Below are 14,982 nucleotides of genomic sequence, written 5' to 3' on the forward strand. Positions count from 1 at the left end.
AGAGAGAATTCCTCTTTGAAATATATATCCCATGACACTCTGGCCCACTCACCTCCTTGACCTTCCTGTAATTGATTCCTAACCCTTGACCCCTGACCCACAGAGCAAACCAATAACACACGACAACAACACCTAGAGACAGTCAAACCATCAACCCACTACACCAAGGGCAGAGTCATTCAACCCACTACACCAAGGGCAGAGTCATTCAACCCACTACACCAAGGGCAGAGTCATTCAACCCACTACACCAAGGGCAGAGTCATTCAACCCACTACACCAAGGGCAGAGTCATTCAACCCACTACACCAAGGGCAGAGTCATTCTACTAAGGGCAGAGTCATTCTACTAAGGGCAGAGTCATTCAACCCACTACACCAAGGGCAGAGTCATTCTACTAAGGGCAGAGTCATTCAACCCACTACACCAAGGGCAGAGTCATTCAACCCACTGCACTAAGGGCAGAGTCTTTCAACCCACTGCACAAAGGGCAGAGTCATTCAACCCACTACACTCTGGGCAGAGTAATTCAACCCACTACACTAAGGGCAGAGTCATTCAACCCACTCAACTCAGGGCAGAGTCATTCAACCCACTGCACAAAGGGCAGAGTCATTCAACCCACTACACTCTGGGCAGAGTAATTCAACCCACTACACTAAGGGCAGAGTATTTCAACCCACTCAACTCAGGGCAGAGTCATTCAACCCACTGCACAAAGGGCAGAGTCATTCAACCCACTCAACTCGGGGCAGAGTCATTCAACCCACTGCACAAAGGGCAGAGTCATTCAACCCACTACACTAAGGGCAGAGTCATTCAACCCACTGCACAAAGGGCAGAGTCATTCAACCCGCTACACTCAGGGCAGAGTAATTCAACCCACTACACTAAGGGCAGAGTCATTCAACCCACTCAACTCAGGGCAGAGTCATTCAACCCACTACACTAAGGGCAGACTCATTCAACCCACTGCACAAAGGGCAGAGTCATTCAACCCGCTACACTCTGGGCAGAGTCATTCAACCCACTACACTAAGGGCAGAGTCATTCAACCCACTACACTCAGGGAAGAGTCATTCAACCCACTAATCTCAGGGCAGAGTCATTCAACCCACTACACCAAGGGCAGAGTCATTCAACCCACTACACTCAGGGCAGAGTCATTCAACCCACTGCACTAAGTGAAGAGTCATTCAACGCACTACACTAAGGGCAGAGTCATTCAACCCACTACACTCAGGGCAGAGTCATTCAACCCACAACACTCAGGGCAGAGTCATTCAACCCACTGCACTAAGTGAAGAGTCATTCAACGCACTACACTAAGGGCAGAGTCATTCAACCCACTGCACTAAGGGCAGAGTCATTCAACCCGCTACACTCTGGGCAGAGTCATTCAACCCACTACACTAAGGGCAGAGTCATTCAACCCACTGCACTAAGGGCAGAGTCATTCAACCCGCTACACTCTGGGCAGAGTCATTCAACCCACTACACTAAGGGCAGAGTCATTCAACCCACTGCACTAAGGGCAGAGTCATTCAACCCGCTACACTAAGGGCAGAGTCATTCAACCCACTACACTAAGGGCAGAGTCATTCAACCCACTACACTCAGGGCAGAGTCATTCAACCCACTACACTTAGGGCAGAGTCATTCAACCCACTAATCTCAGGGCAGAGTCATTCAACCCACTACACCAAGGGCAGAGTCATTCAACCCACTACACCAAGGGCAGAGTCATTCAACCCACTACACTCAGGGCAGAGTCATTCAACCCACTACACTAACGTCAGAGTCATTCAACCCACTACACTCAGGGCAGAGTCATTCAACCGACTACACTAACGTCAGAGTCATTCAACCCACTAGACTAAGGACAGAGTCATTCAACCCACTACACTCAGGGCAGAGTCATTCAACCCACTACACTCAGGGCAGAGTCATTCAACCCACTAGACTAAGGACAGAGTCATTCAACCCACTACACTCAGGGCAGAGTCATTCAACCCACTACACTCAGGGCAGAGTCATTCAACCCACTACACTAACGTCAGAGTCATTCAACCCACTAGACTAAGGACAGAGTCATTCAACCCACTACACTCAGGGCAGAGTCATTCAACCAACTACACTAAGGGCAGAGTCATTCAACCCACTAATCTCAGGGCAGAGTCATTCAACCCACTACACCAAGGGCAGAGTCATTCAACCCACTACACTCAGGGCAGAGTCATTCAACCCACTGCACTAAGTGCAGAGTCATTCAACCCACTGAACTAAGGGCAGAGTAATTCAACCAACTACACTAAGGGCAGAGTCATTCAACCCACTACACTAAGGGCAGAGTCATTCAACCCACTACACTAAGGGCAGAGTCATTCAACCCACTGCACTAAGTGAAGAGTCATTCAACGCACTACACTAAGGGCAGAGTCATTCAACCCACTGCACTAAGGGCAGAGTCATTCAACCCACTGCACTAAGGGCAGAGTCATTCAACCCACTGCACAAAGGGCAGAGTCATTCAACCCGCTACACTAAGGGCAGAGTCATTCAACCCACTGCACTAAGGGCAGAGTCATTCAACCCACTGCACTAAGGGCAGAGTCATTCAACCCACTGCACAAAGGGCAGAGTCATTCAACCCACTACACTCAGGGCAGAGTCATTCAACCCATAACACTAAGGGCAGAGTCATTCAACCCACTGCACAAAGGGCAGAGTCATTCAACCCGCTACACTCTGGGCAGAGTCATTCAACCCAGTACACTAAGGGCAGAGTCATTCAACCCACTACACTCAGGGCAGAGTCATTCAACCCACTGCACTAAGTGAAGAGTCATTCAACGCACTACACTAAGGGAAGAGTCATTCAACCCACTGCACTAAGGGCAGAGTCATTCAACCCACTGCACTAAGGGCAGAGTCATTCAACCCACTGCACTAAGGGCAGAGTCATTCAACCCACTGCACAAAGGGCAGAGTCATTCATTCAACCTGCTACACTAAGGGCAGAGTCATTCAACCCACTACACTAAGGGCAGAGTCATTCAACCCACTACACTAAGGGCAGAGTCATTCAACCCACTACACTAAGGGCAGAGTCATTCAACTCACTGCACAAAGGGCAGAGTCATTCAACCCGCTACACTCTGGGCAGAGTCATTCAACCCACTACACTAAGGGCAGAGTCATTCAACCCACTACACTAAGGGCAGAGTCATTCAACCCACTACACTAAGGGCAGAGTCATTCAACCCACTACACTAAGGGCAGAGTCATTCAACCCACTACACCAAGGGCAGAGTCATTCAACCCACTACACCAAGGGCAGAGTCATTCAACCCACTACACTAAGGTGTTTGGAAGACAACACTTAGACAGGAGGAGTGAAACTGTCCAATCGGGATAGAGAAGTGAGAACTCCCACCAACGGGAGAACCCGTCTGAATTGTGATCTGTCGTTCAATAGGAAGTCAACAGGTATCACAAGGTGTGTATCCAGTGGAGGCTGGTTATGGGAGGACGGCTCATAATAATGGCTGGAACGAGTCAATGGAATGGTATCAACCACATCAAAGACGTGGTTTCCATGTGGTTGATACAATTCCACCCCATTCCAGCCATTATAATGAGCCGTACTCCCCTCACCAGCCTCCACTGGATGGATCCCAAACCACCCCCTCACCCCTACCAACTTGCTCGCAGGACCCTCCGTTGACAGGCTGATAAAACTCAGAGGGTGACTTCCAGAGAGTGGTAAGGGGTTCACTAACCATATCATGTTTGGGACACACCCCTGACTAGAATATGATTCAATTAATTAATTTTACACTTTTAAATAATAAAATGAGAAATTAAAATTATCAAATCCACGCTGTCGTTTTAAAAGATACATACAGTGGTTTGCGAAAGTATTCACCCCCCTTTTCACATTTTTCCTATTTTGTAGCCTTACAACCCGGAATTAAAATTTATTTTTTGTGGGTTTGTATCATTTGATATACACTGAAAACTTGAGCGTGCATAATTATTCACCCCCCTTAAGTCAATACTTTGTAGAACCACCTTTTGCAGCAATTACAGCTGTAAGTCTCTTGGGGAATGTCTCTATAAACTTGGCACATCTAGCCACTGGGATTTTTGCCCATTTTTCAAGGCAAAACTGCTCCATCTCCTTCAAGTTGGATGGGTCCTGCTGGTGTACAGCAATCTTTAAGTCATACCACATATTCTCAATTGGATTGAGGTCTGGGCTTTGACAAGGCCATTCCAAGACATTTAAATGTTTCCCCTTAAACCAGTTGAGTGTTGCTATAGCAGTATGCTCAGGGTCATTGTCCTGCTGGAAGGTGAACCGCCGTCCCAGTCTCAAATCACTGGAAGACTGAAACAGGTTTCCCTCAAGAATTTCCCTGTATTTAGCACCATCTGTCATTCCTTCAATTATGACCAGTTTCCCAGTCCCTGCCGATGAAAAACTTCCCCTGTTCTCGGGGTGATGAGAGGTGTTGGGTTTGCGCCAGACATAGCGTTTTCCTTGATGGCCAAAAAAGCTCAATTTTAGTTTAATCTGACCAGAGTACCTTCTTCCATATGTTTTGGGAGTCTCCCAAATGCCTTTTGGCGAACATCAAACGTGTTTGCTTAATTTTTTCTTTAAGCTATTTTCTTCTTGCCACTCATCCGTAAAGCCCAGCTCTGTGGAGTGTACAGCTTGATGGTGCTATGGACAGATACTACAATCTCCGCTGTGGAGCTTTGCAGCTCCTTCAGGGATATTGTTTTCAGGGTTAGGGGTTAGGTTTAGGTACTGGCATGTGGCCGTAGGCTCTGTTTGTATCAATAGGACCCAGGGTTAGGGTTAGGGTTAGGGGTTAGGGTTAGGGTTAGGTATTGGCATGTGGCTGTAGGCTCTGTTTGTATTAGTAGGACCCAGGGTTAGGGTTAGGGTTAGGGGTTAGGGTAGGGATAGGGGTTAGGATTAGGGATTAGGGTTAGGATTAGGGATTAGGGTTAAGGGCTAGGTACAGACCTGTGGCTATAGGCTATGTGTAACGGCGTTCTTCGTTTGTCGCAAGAGAGTCGGACCGAAATGCAGCGTGTTGGTTACTCATGTTTTTTAATGAAACAAATAACGATTGCAAGAAAATACTGAGACAAATACAAAACAACAAAACGGAACGTGAAACCTATTACAGCCTATCTGGTGAACACTACACAGAGACAGGAACAATCACCCACGAAATAGTGAAACCCAGGCTACCTAAATACGGTTCCCAATCAGAGACAACGAGAATCACCTGACTCTGATTGAGAACCGCCTCAGGCAGCCAAACCTATGCAACACCCCTACTCAGCCGCAATCCCAATAACTAAAAAACCCCACTACGAAATACAACAACATAAACCCATGTCACACCCTAGCCTGACCAACTAATTAACGAAAACACAAAATACTAAGACCAAGGCGTGACACTATGTTTGTATCAGTAGGACCCAGGGTTAGGGTTAGGGGTTAGGGGTTAGGATTAGGGATTAGGGTTAAGGGTTAGGTACTGACCTGTGGCTATAGACTGTGTTTGCATCAGTAGGACCCAGGGTAGCTCCCCCTCTGAGGTTAGGACCTGGAGAGCTGGTGACATACACAGTGTAGAGGGCAAAGTGAAGGTGTTGTACGTATGAGTGAGTTTACCTTGGCATTCAAACTGTTTAATTTGGAAGCAAACAAATATAATGATTTATTATGGAAATGTTAAGTCTAAACATGAGCTGAGACTAAATGGAATGTAAACACCCCCCCCCCCCACCACCACCACTGCTGTATGTTTTCAATCACCACCAACCTCCTTGTCATTGGCCCGATGACCTCAGTGTCCCTGAAATAGTTAATAACCCCCATATTACATACCATGGTCTCGTGTGACCTGGTCCAGAGCAGAGGTAAGGGCGGGCTGGTCCTCGGGGGCAGACATATTATTAGGGTCCCACGGGGACATCTGTATAACCTCACCATCAGGACCCAAGATCAAGGTGCCCTGGGATCTGCCTGTCTGCTGCTGCCACTCTGAGAACATACAGAGGCTGTGTCTGAAATGGCACCCTCACTATATCAGTAATTTGAAAAGAAGGTCGACGACATCCGATCCTCGTTTGCTAAGTCAAACGACACCGCTGGTTCTGCTCACACTGCCCTACCCTGTGCTCTGACCTCTTTCTCCCCTCTCTCTCCAGATGAAATCTCGCTTCTTGTGACGGCCGGCCGCCCAACAACCTGCCCGCTTGACCCTATCCCCTCCTCTCTTCTCCAGACCATTTCCGGGGACCTTCTCCCTTACCTCACCTCGCTCATCAACTCATCCCTGACCGCTGGCTACGTCCCTTCCGTCTTCAAAGAGAGCGAGAGTTGCACCCCTTCTGAAAAAACCTACACTCGATCCCTCCGATGTCAACAACTACAGACCAGTATCCCTTCTTTCTTTTCTCTCCAAAACTCTTGAACGTGCCGTCCTTGGCCAGCTCTCCCGCTATCTCTCTCAGAATGACCTTCTTGATCCAAATCAGTCAGGTTTCAAGACTAGTCATTCAACTGAGACTGCTCTTCTCTGTATCACGGAGGCGCTCCGCACTGCTAAAGCTAACTCTCTCTCCTCTGCTCTCATCCTTCTAGACCTATCGGCTGCCTTCGATACTGTGAACCATCAGATCCTCCTCTCCACCCTCTCCGAGTTGGGCATCTCCGGCGCGGCCCACGCTTGGATTGCGTCCTACCTGACAGGTCGCTCCTACCAGGTGGCGTGGCGAGAATCTGTCTCCTCGCCACGCGCTCTCACCACTGGTGTCCCCCAGGGCTCTGTTCTAGGCCCTCTCCTATTCTCGCTATACACCAAGTCACTTGGCTCTGTCATAACCTCACATGGTCTCTCCTATCATTGCTATGCAGACGACACACAATTAATCTTCTCCTTTCCCCCTTCTGATGACCAGGTGGCGAATCGCATCTCTGCATGTCTGGCAGACATATCAGTGTGGATGACGGATCACCACCTCAAGCTGAACCTCGGCAAGACGGAGCTGCTCTTCCTCCCGGGGAAGGACTGCCCGTTCCATGATCTCGCCATCACGGTTGACAACTCCATTGTGTCCTCCTCCCAGAGCGCTAAGAACCTTGGCGTGATCCTGGACAACACCCTGTCGTTCTCAACCAACATCATGGCGGTGGCCCGTTCCTGTAGGTTCATGCTCTACAACATCCGCAGAGTACGACCCTGCCTCACACAGGAAGCGGCGCAGGTCCTAATCCAGGCACTTGTCATCTCCCGTCTGGATTACTGCAACTCGCTGTTGGCTGGGCTCCCTGCCTGTGCCATTAAACCCCTACAACTCATCCAGAACGCCGCAGCCCGTCTGGTGTTCAACCTTCCCAAGTTCTCTCACGTCACCCCGCTCCTCCGCTCTCTCCACTGGCTTCCAGTTGAAGCTCGCATCCGCTACAAGACCATGGTGCTTGCCTACGGAGCTGTGAGGGGAACGGCACCGCAGTACCTCCAGGCTCTGATCAGGCCCTACACCCAAGCAAGGGCACTGCGTTCATCCACCTCTGGCCTGCTCGCCTCCCTACCATTGAGGAAGTACAGTTCCCGCTCAGCCCAGTCAAAACTGTTCGCTGCTCTGGCCCCCAATGGTGGAACAAACTCCCTCACGACGCCAGGACAGCGGAGTCAATCACCACCTTCCGGAGACACCTGAAACCCCACCTCTTCAAGGAATACCTAGGATAAGATAAGTAATCCTTCTCACCACCCCCCCTTAATGATTTAGATACACTATTGTAAAGTGGCTGTTCCACTGGATGTCAGAAGGTGAATTCACCAATTTGTAAGTCGCTCTGGATAAGAGCGTCTGCTAAATGACTTAAATGTAAATGTAATGTAATTTGGACCAGAATATGGTGCCAATGGGCCCTGGTCAAAAGCAGTGCACTATATAGGGAATAGTGTGCCTAACTGAGCATCTAGAAGGGCCTTATCAACATACCAGACATCTACTGAACACAGTCCTATGATGTGGGCCGCTTACCTCTGAGCTCCAGGGGTAGGCTGCCTCTGACCATAGCCCTCCCAGGATCGGAGGGGTCCCAGGGGGCATGGACATCAGATCTGTTTTTGTAGATGGCCATGGAGCTCTGTTTGCCTGGGCCTCTGAGCCGACCAGCCAAGGGACCCGCCAGGGGGACAGCAGCCTCTGGAGGAGGAATAGTAGGTATCAGAATAGTGAAAGAAAGATGAATACCTGGTATGGTGCCACAGAGCAGAGTCCTGTACTATGTATCTGGTACCACAGAGTCCTGTACTATGTATCTGGTACCACAGAGTCCTGTACTATGTATCTGGTACCACAGAGTCCTGTACTATGTATCTGGTACCACAGAACAGAGTCCTGTACTATGTATCTGGTACCACAGAGTCCTGTACTATGTATCTGGTACCACAGAGTCCTGCACTATGTATCTGGTACCACAGAGTCCTGTACTATGTAGCTGGTACCACAGAACAGAGTCCTGTACTATGTATCTGGTACCACAGAGTCCTGTACTATGTATCTGGTACCACAGAGTCCTGTACTATGTATCTGGTACCACAGAGTCCTGTACTATGTATCTGGTACCACAGAGTCCTGTACTATGTATCTGGTACCACAGAGTCCTGTACTATGTATCTGGTACCACAGAGTCTTGTACTATGTATCTGGTACCACAGAGTCCTGTACTATGTATCTGGTACCACAGAGTCCTGTACTATGTATCTGGTACCACAGAGTCCTGTACTATGTATCTGGTACCACAGAGTCCCGTACTATGTATCTGGTACCACAGAGTCCTGTACTATGTATCTGGTACCACAGAGTCCTGTACTATGTATCTGGTACCACAGAGTCCTGTACTATGTATCTGGTACCACAGAGTCCTGTACTATGTATCTGGTACCACAGAGTCCTGTACTATGTATCTGGTACCACAGAGTCCTGTACTATGTATCTGGTACCACAGAGTCCCGTACTATGTATCTGGTACCACAGAGTCCCGTACTATGTATCTGGTACCACAGAGTCCTGTACTATGTATCTGGTACCACAGAGTCCTGTACTATGTATCTGGTACCACAGAGTCCTGTACTATGTATCTGGTACCACAGAGTCCTGTACTATGTATCTGGTACCACAGAACAGAGTCCCGTACTATGTATCTGGTACCACAGAGTCCTGTACTATGTATCTGGTACCACAGAGTCCTGTACTATGTATCTGGTACCACAGAGTCCTGTACTACGTATCTGGTACCACAGAGTCCTGTACTATGTATCTGGTACCACAGAGTCCTGTACTATGTAGCTGGTACCACAGAGTCCTGTACTATGTATCTGGTACCACAGAGTCCTGTACTATGTATCTGGTACCACAGAGTCCTGTACTATGTAGCTGGTACCACAGAACAGAGTCCAGGACTATGTATCTGGTACCACAGAGTCCTGTACTATATATCTGGTACCACAAAGTACTGTACTACGTATCTGGTACCACAGAGTCCTGTACTATGTATCTGGTACCACAGAGTCCTGTAATATGTATCTGGTACCACAGAGTCCTGTACTATGTATCTGGTACCACAGAGTCCTGTACTATGTATCTGGTACCACAGAGTCCTGTACTATGTATCTGGTACCACAGAGTCCTGTACTATGTAGCTGGTACCACAGAGTCCTGTACTATGTATCTGGTACCACAGAGTCCTGCACTATGTATCTGGTACCACAGAACAGAGTCCTGTACTATGTATCTGGTACCACAGAGTCCTGTACTATGTATCTGGTACCACAGAGTCCTGTACTATGTATCTGGTACCACAGAGTCCTGTACTATGTATCTGGTACCACAGAACAGAGTCCTGTACTATGTATCTGGTACCACAGAGTCCTGTACTATGTAGCTGGCACCACAGAGTCCTGTACTATGTATCTGGTACCACAGAACAGAGTCCAGTACTATGTATCTGGTACCACAGAGTCCTGTACTATGTATCTGGTACCACAGAGTCCTGTACTATGTATCTGGTACCACAGAGTCCTGTACTATGTAGCTGGTACCACAGAGTCCTGTACTATGTAGCTGGTACCACAGAACAGAGTCCTGTACTATGTATCTGGTACCAACAGAGTCCTGTACTATGTATCTGGTACCACAGAGTCCTGTACTATGTATCTGGTACCACAGAGTCCTGTACTATGTATCTGGTACCACAGAGTCTTGTACTATGTATCTGGTACCACAGAGTCCTGTACTATGTATCTGGTACCACAGAGTCCTGTACTATGTATCTGGTACCACAGAGTCCTGTACTATGTATCTGGTACCACAGAGTCCTGTACTATGTATCTGGTACCACAGAGTCCTGTACTATGTATCTGGTACCACAGAGTCCTGTACTATGTATCTGGTACCACAGAGTCCTGTACTATATAGCTGGTACCACAGAGTCCTGTACTATGTAGCTGGTACCACAGAACAGAGTCCTGTACTATGTATCTGGTACCACAGAGTACTGTACTATGTAGCTGGTACCACAGAGTCCTGTACTATGTATCTGGTACCACAGAGTCCTGTACTATGTATCTGGTACCACAGAACAGAGTCCTGTACTATGTATCTGGTACAAAAGAGTCCTGTACTATGTATCTGGTACCACAGAGTCCTGTACTATGTATCTGGTACCACAGAGTCCTGTACTATGTATCTGGTACCACAGAACAGAGTCCTGTACTATGTATCTGGTACCACAGAGTCCTGTACTATGTATCTGGTACCACAGAGTCCTGTACTATGTATCTGGTACCACAGAGTCCTGTACGATGTAGCTGGTACCACAGAGTCCTGTACTATGTATCTGGTACCACAGAGTCCTGTACTATGTAGCTGGTACCACAGAACAGAGTCCAGGACTATGTATCTGGTACCACAGAGTCCTGTACTATGTATCTGGTACCACAGAGTCCTGTACTATGTATCTGGTACCACAGAGTCCTGTACTATGTATCTGGTACCACAGAGTCCTGTACTATGTATCTGGTACCACAGAGTCCTGTACTACGTATCTGGTACCACAGAACAGAGTTCCGTACTATGTCTCTGGTACCACAGAGTCCTGTACTATGTATCTGGTACCACAGAGTCCTGTACTATGTATCTGGTACCACAGAGTTCAGTACTATGTATCTGGTACCACAGAGTCCTGAACTATGTATCTGGTACCACAGAACAGAGTCCTGTACTATGTATCTGGTACCACAGAGTCCCGTACTATGTCTCTGGTACCACAGAGTCCTGTACTATGTATCTGGTACCACAGAGTCCTGTACTATGTATCTGGTACCACAGAGTTCAGTACTATGTATCTGGTACCACAGAGTCCTGTACTATGTATCTGGTACCACAGAACAGAGTCCTGTACTATGTAGCTGGTACCACAGAACAGAGTCCTGTACTATGTATCTGGTACCACAGAGTACTGTACTATGTAGCTGGTACCACAGAGTCCTGTACTATGTATCTGGTACCACAGAGTCCTGTACTATGTATCTGGTACCACAGAACAGAGTCCTGTACTATGTATCTGGTACCACAGAGTCCTGTACTATGTATCTGGTACCACAGAGTCCTGTACTATGTATCTGGTACCACAGAGTCCTGTACTATGTATCTGGTACCACAGAACAGAGTCCTGTACTATGTATCTGGTACCACAGAGTACTGTACTATGAATCTGGTACCACAGAGTCCTGTACTATGTATCTGGTACCACAGAGGCCTGTACGATGTAGCTGGTACCACAGAGTCCTGTACTATGTATCTGGTACCACAGAGTCCTGTACTATGTAGCTGGTACCACAGAACAGAGTCCAGGACTATGTATCTGGTACCACAGAGTCCTGTACTATGTATCTGGTACCACAGAGTCCTGTACTATGTATCTGGTACCACAGAGTCCTGTACTATGTATCTGGTACCACAGAGTCCTGTACTATGTATCTGGTACCACAGAGTCCTGTACTATGTATCTGGTACCACAGAGTCCTGTACTATGTATCTGGTACCACAGAGTCCCGTACTATGTATCTGGTACCACAGAGTCCTGTACTATGTATCTGGTACCACAGAGGCCTGTACGATGTAGCTGGTACCACAGAGTCCTGTACTATGTATCTGGTACCACAGAGTCCTGTACTATGTAGCTGGTACCACAGAACAGAGTCCAGGACTATGTATCTGGTACCACAGAGTCCTGTACTATGTATCTGGTACCACAGAGTCCTGTACTATGTATCTGGTACCACAGAGTCCTGTACTATGTATCTGGTACCACAGAGTCCTGTACTATGTATCTGGTACCACAGAGTCCTGTAATATGTATCTGGTACCACAGAGTCCTGTACTATGTATCTGGTACCACAGAGTCCCGTACTATGTATCTGGTACCACAGAGTCCTGTACTATGTATCTGGTACCACAGAGTCCTGTACTATGTAGCTGGTACCACAGAGTTCAGTACTATGTATCTGGTACCACAGAGTCCTGTACTATGTATCTGGTACCACAGAACAGAGTCCTGTACTATGTATCTGGTACCACAGAGTCCTGTACTATGTATCTGGTACCACAGAGTCCTGTACTATGTATCTGGTACCACAGAACAGAGTCCTGTACTATGTATCTGGTACCACAGAGTCCTGTACTATGTATCTGGTACCACAGAGTACTGTACTATGTAGCTGGTACCACAGAGTCCTGTACTATGTATCTGGTACCACAGAGTCCTGTACTATGTATCTGGTACCAAAGAACAGAGTCCTGTACTATGTATCTGGTACCACAGAGTCCTGTACTATGTATCTGGTACCACAGAGTCCTGTACTATGTATCTGGTACCACAGAGTCCTGTACTATGTATCTGGTACCACAGAACAGAGTCCTGTACTATGTATCTGGTACCACAGAGTCCTGTACTATGTATCTGGTACCACAGAGTCCTGTACTATGTATCTGGTACCACAGAGTCCTGTACTATGTATCTGGTACCACAGAGTCCTGTACTATGTATCTGGTACCACAGAGTCCCGTACTATGTATCTGGTACCACAGAGTCCTGTACTATGTATCTGGTACCACAGAGGCCTGTACGATGTAGCTGGTACCACAGAGTCCTGTACTATGTATCTGGTACCACAGAGTCCTGTACTATGTAGCTGGTACCACAGAACAGAGTCCAGGACTATGTATCTGGTACCACAGAGTCCTGTACTATGTATCTGGTACCACAGAGTCCTGTACTATGTATCTGGTACCACAGAGTCCTGTACTATGTATCTGGTACCACAGAGTCCTGTACTATGTATCTGGTACCACAGAGTCCTGTAATATGTTTCTGGTACCACAGAGTCCTGTACTATGTATCTGGTACCACAGAGTCCCGTACTATGTATCTGGTACCACAGAGTCCTGTACTATGTATCTGGTACCACAGAGTCCTGTACTATGTAGCTGGTACCACAGAGTTCAGTACTATGTATCTGGTACCACAGAGTCCTGTACTATGTATCTGGTACCACAGAACAGAGTCCTGTACTATGTATCTGGTACCACAGAGTCCTGTACTATGTATCTGGTACCACAGAGTCCTGTACTATGTATCTGGTACCACAGAACAGAGTCCTGTACTATGTATCTGGTACCACAGAGTCCTGTGCTATGTATCTGGTACCACAGAGTACTGTACTATGTAGCTGGTACCACAGAGTCCTGTACTATGTATCTGGTACCACAGAGTCCTGTACTATGTATCTGGTACCAAAGAACAGAGTCCTGTACTATGTATCTGGTACCAAAGAACAGAGTCCTGTACTATGTATCTGGTACCACAGAGTCCTGTACTATGTATCTGGTACCACAGAGTCCTGTACTATGTATCTGGTACCACAGAACAGAGTCCTGTACTATGTATCTGGTACCACAGAGTCCTGTACTATGTATCTGGTACCACAGAGTCCTGTACTATGTATCTGGTACCACAGAGTCCTGTACGATGTAGCTGGTACCACAGAGTCCTGTACTATGTATCTGGTACCACAGAGTCCTGTACTATGTAGCTGGTACCACAGAACAGAGTCCAGGACTATGTATCTGGTACCACAGAGTCCTGTACTATGTATCTGGTATCACAGAGTCCTGTACTATGTATCTGGTACCACAGAGTCTTGTACTATGTATCTGGTACCACAGAGTCCTGTACTATGTATCTGGTACCACAGAGTCCTGTACTATGTATCTGGTACCACAGAGTCCTGTACTATGTATCTGGTACCACAGAGTCCTGTACTATGTATCTGGTACCACAGAGTCCCGTACTATGTATCTGGTACCACAGAGTCCTGTACTATGTATCTGGTACCACAGAGTCCTGTACTATGTATCTGGTACCACAGAGTTCAGTACTATGTATCTGGTACCACAGAGTCCTGTACTATGTATCTGGTTCCACAGAACAGAGTCCTGTACTATGTATCTGGTACCACAGAGTCCTGTACTATGTATCTGGTACCACAGAGTCCTGTACTATGTATCTGGTACCACAGAACAGAGTCCTGTACTATGTATCTGGTACCACAGAGTCCTGTACTATGTGTCTGGTACCACAGAGTCCTGTACTATGTATCTGGTACCACAGAGTCCTGTACTATGTAGCTGGTACCACAGAGTCCTGTACTATATAGCTGGTACCACAGAGTCCTGTACTATGTAGCTGGTACCACAGAACAGAGTCCAGGACTATGTATCTGGTACCACAGAGTCCTGTACTATATATCTGGTACCACAAAGTACTGTACTACGTATCTGGTACCACAGAGTCCTGTACTATGTATCTGGTAC

The 14,982-nt window shown here is 47.5% G+C and overlaps 1 protein-coding gene across 2 annotated transcripts in view; it reads right to left on the minus strand.

Moving 5' to 3' along the window:
• The window catches only part of LOC135521087 (uncharacterized protein KIAA2012-like), a 99,325-nt gene that overhangs the window by 62,504 nt on the left and 21,839 nt on the right, over nt 1-14,982 (minus strand). For both annotated transcript variants that reach the window (XM_064947032.1, XM_064947031.1), the window contains exons 7-9: nt 8,086-8,250; nt 5,918-6,073; nt 5,570-5,641 (exon numbers count right to left, since the gene is read on the minus strand). In XM_064947032.1, the coding sequence (XP_064803104.1) occupies nt 5,570-5,641; nt 5,918-6,073; nt 8,086-8,250 (393 nt within the window). The remainder of the gene's footprint in view (nt 1-5,569; nt 5,642-5,917; nt 6,074-8,085; nt 8,251-14,982) is intronic.

This window comes from Oncorhynchus masou, chromosome 29 (genome assembly GCF_036934945.1).
Source record: "Oncorhynchus masou masou isolate Uvic2021 chromosome 29, UVic_Omas_1.1, whole genome shotgun sequence".
NCBI lineage: Eukaryota > Metazoa > Chordata > Actinopteri > Salmoniformes > Salmonidae > Oncorhynchus > Oncorhynchus masou.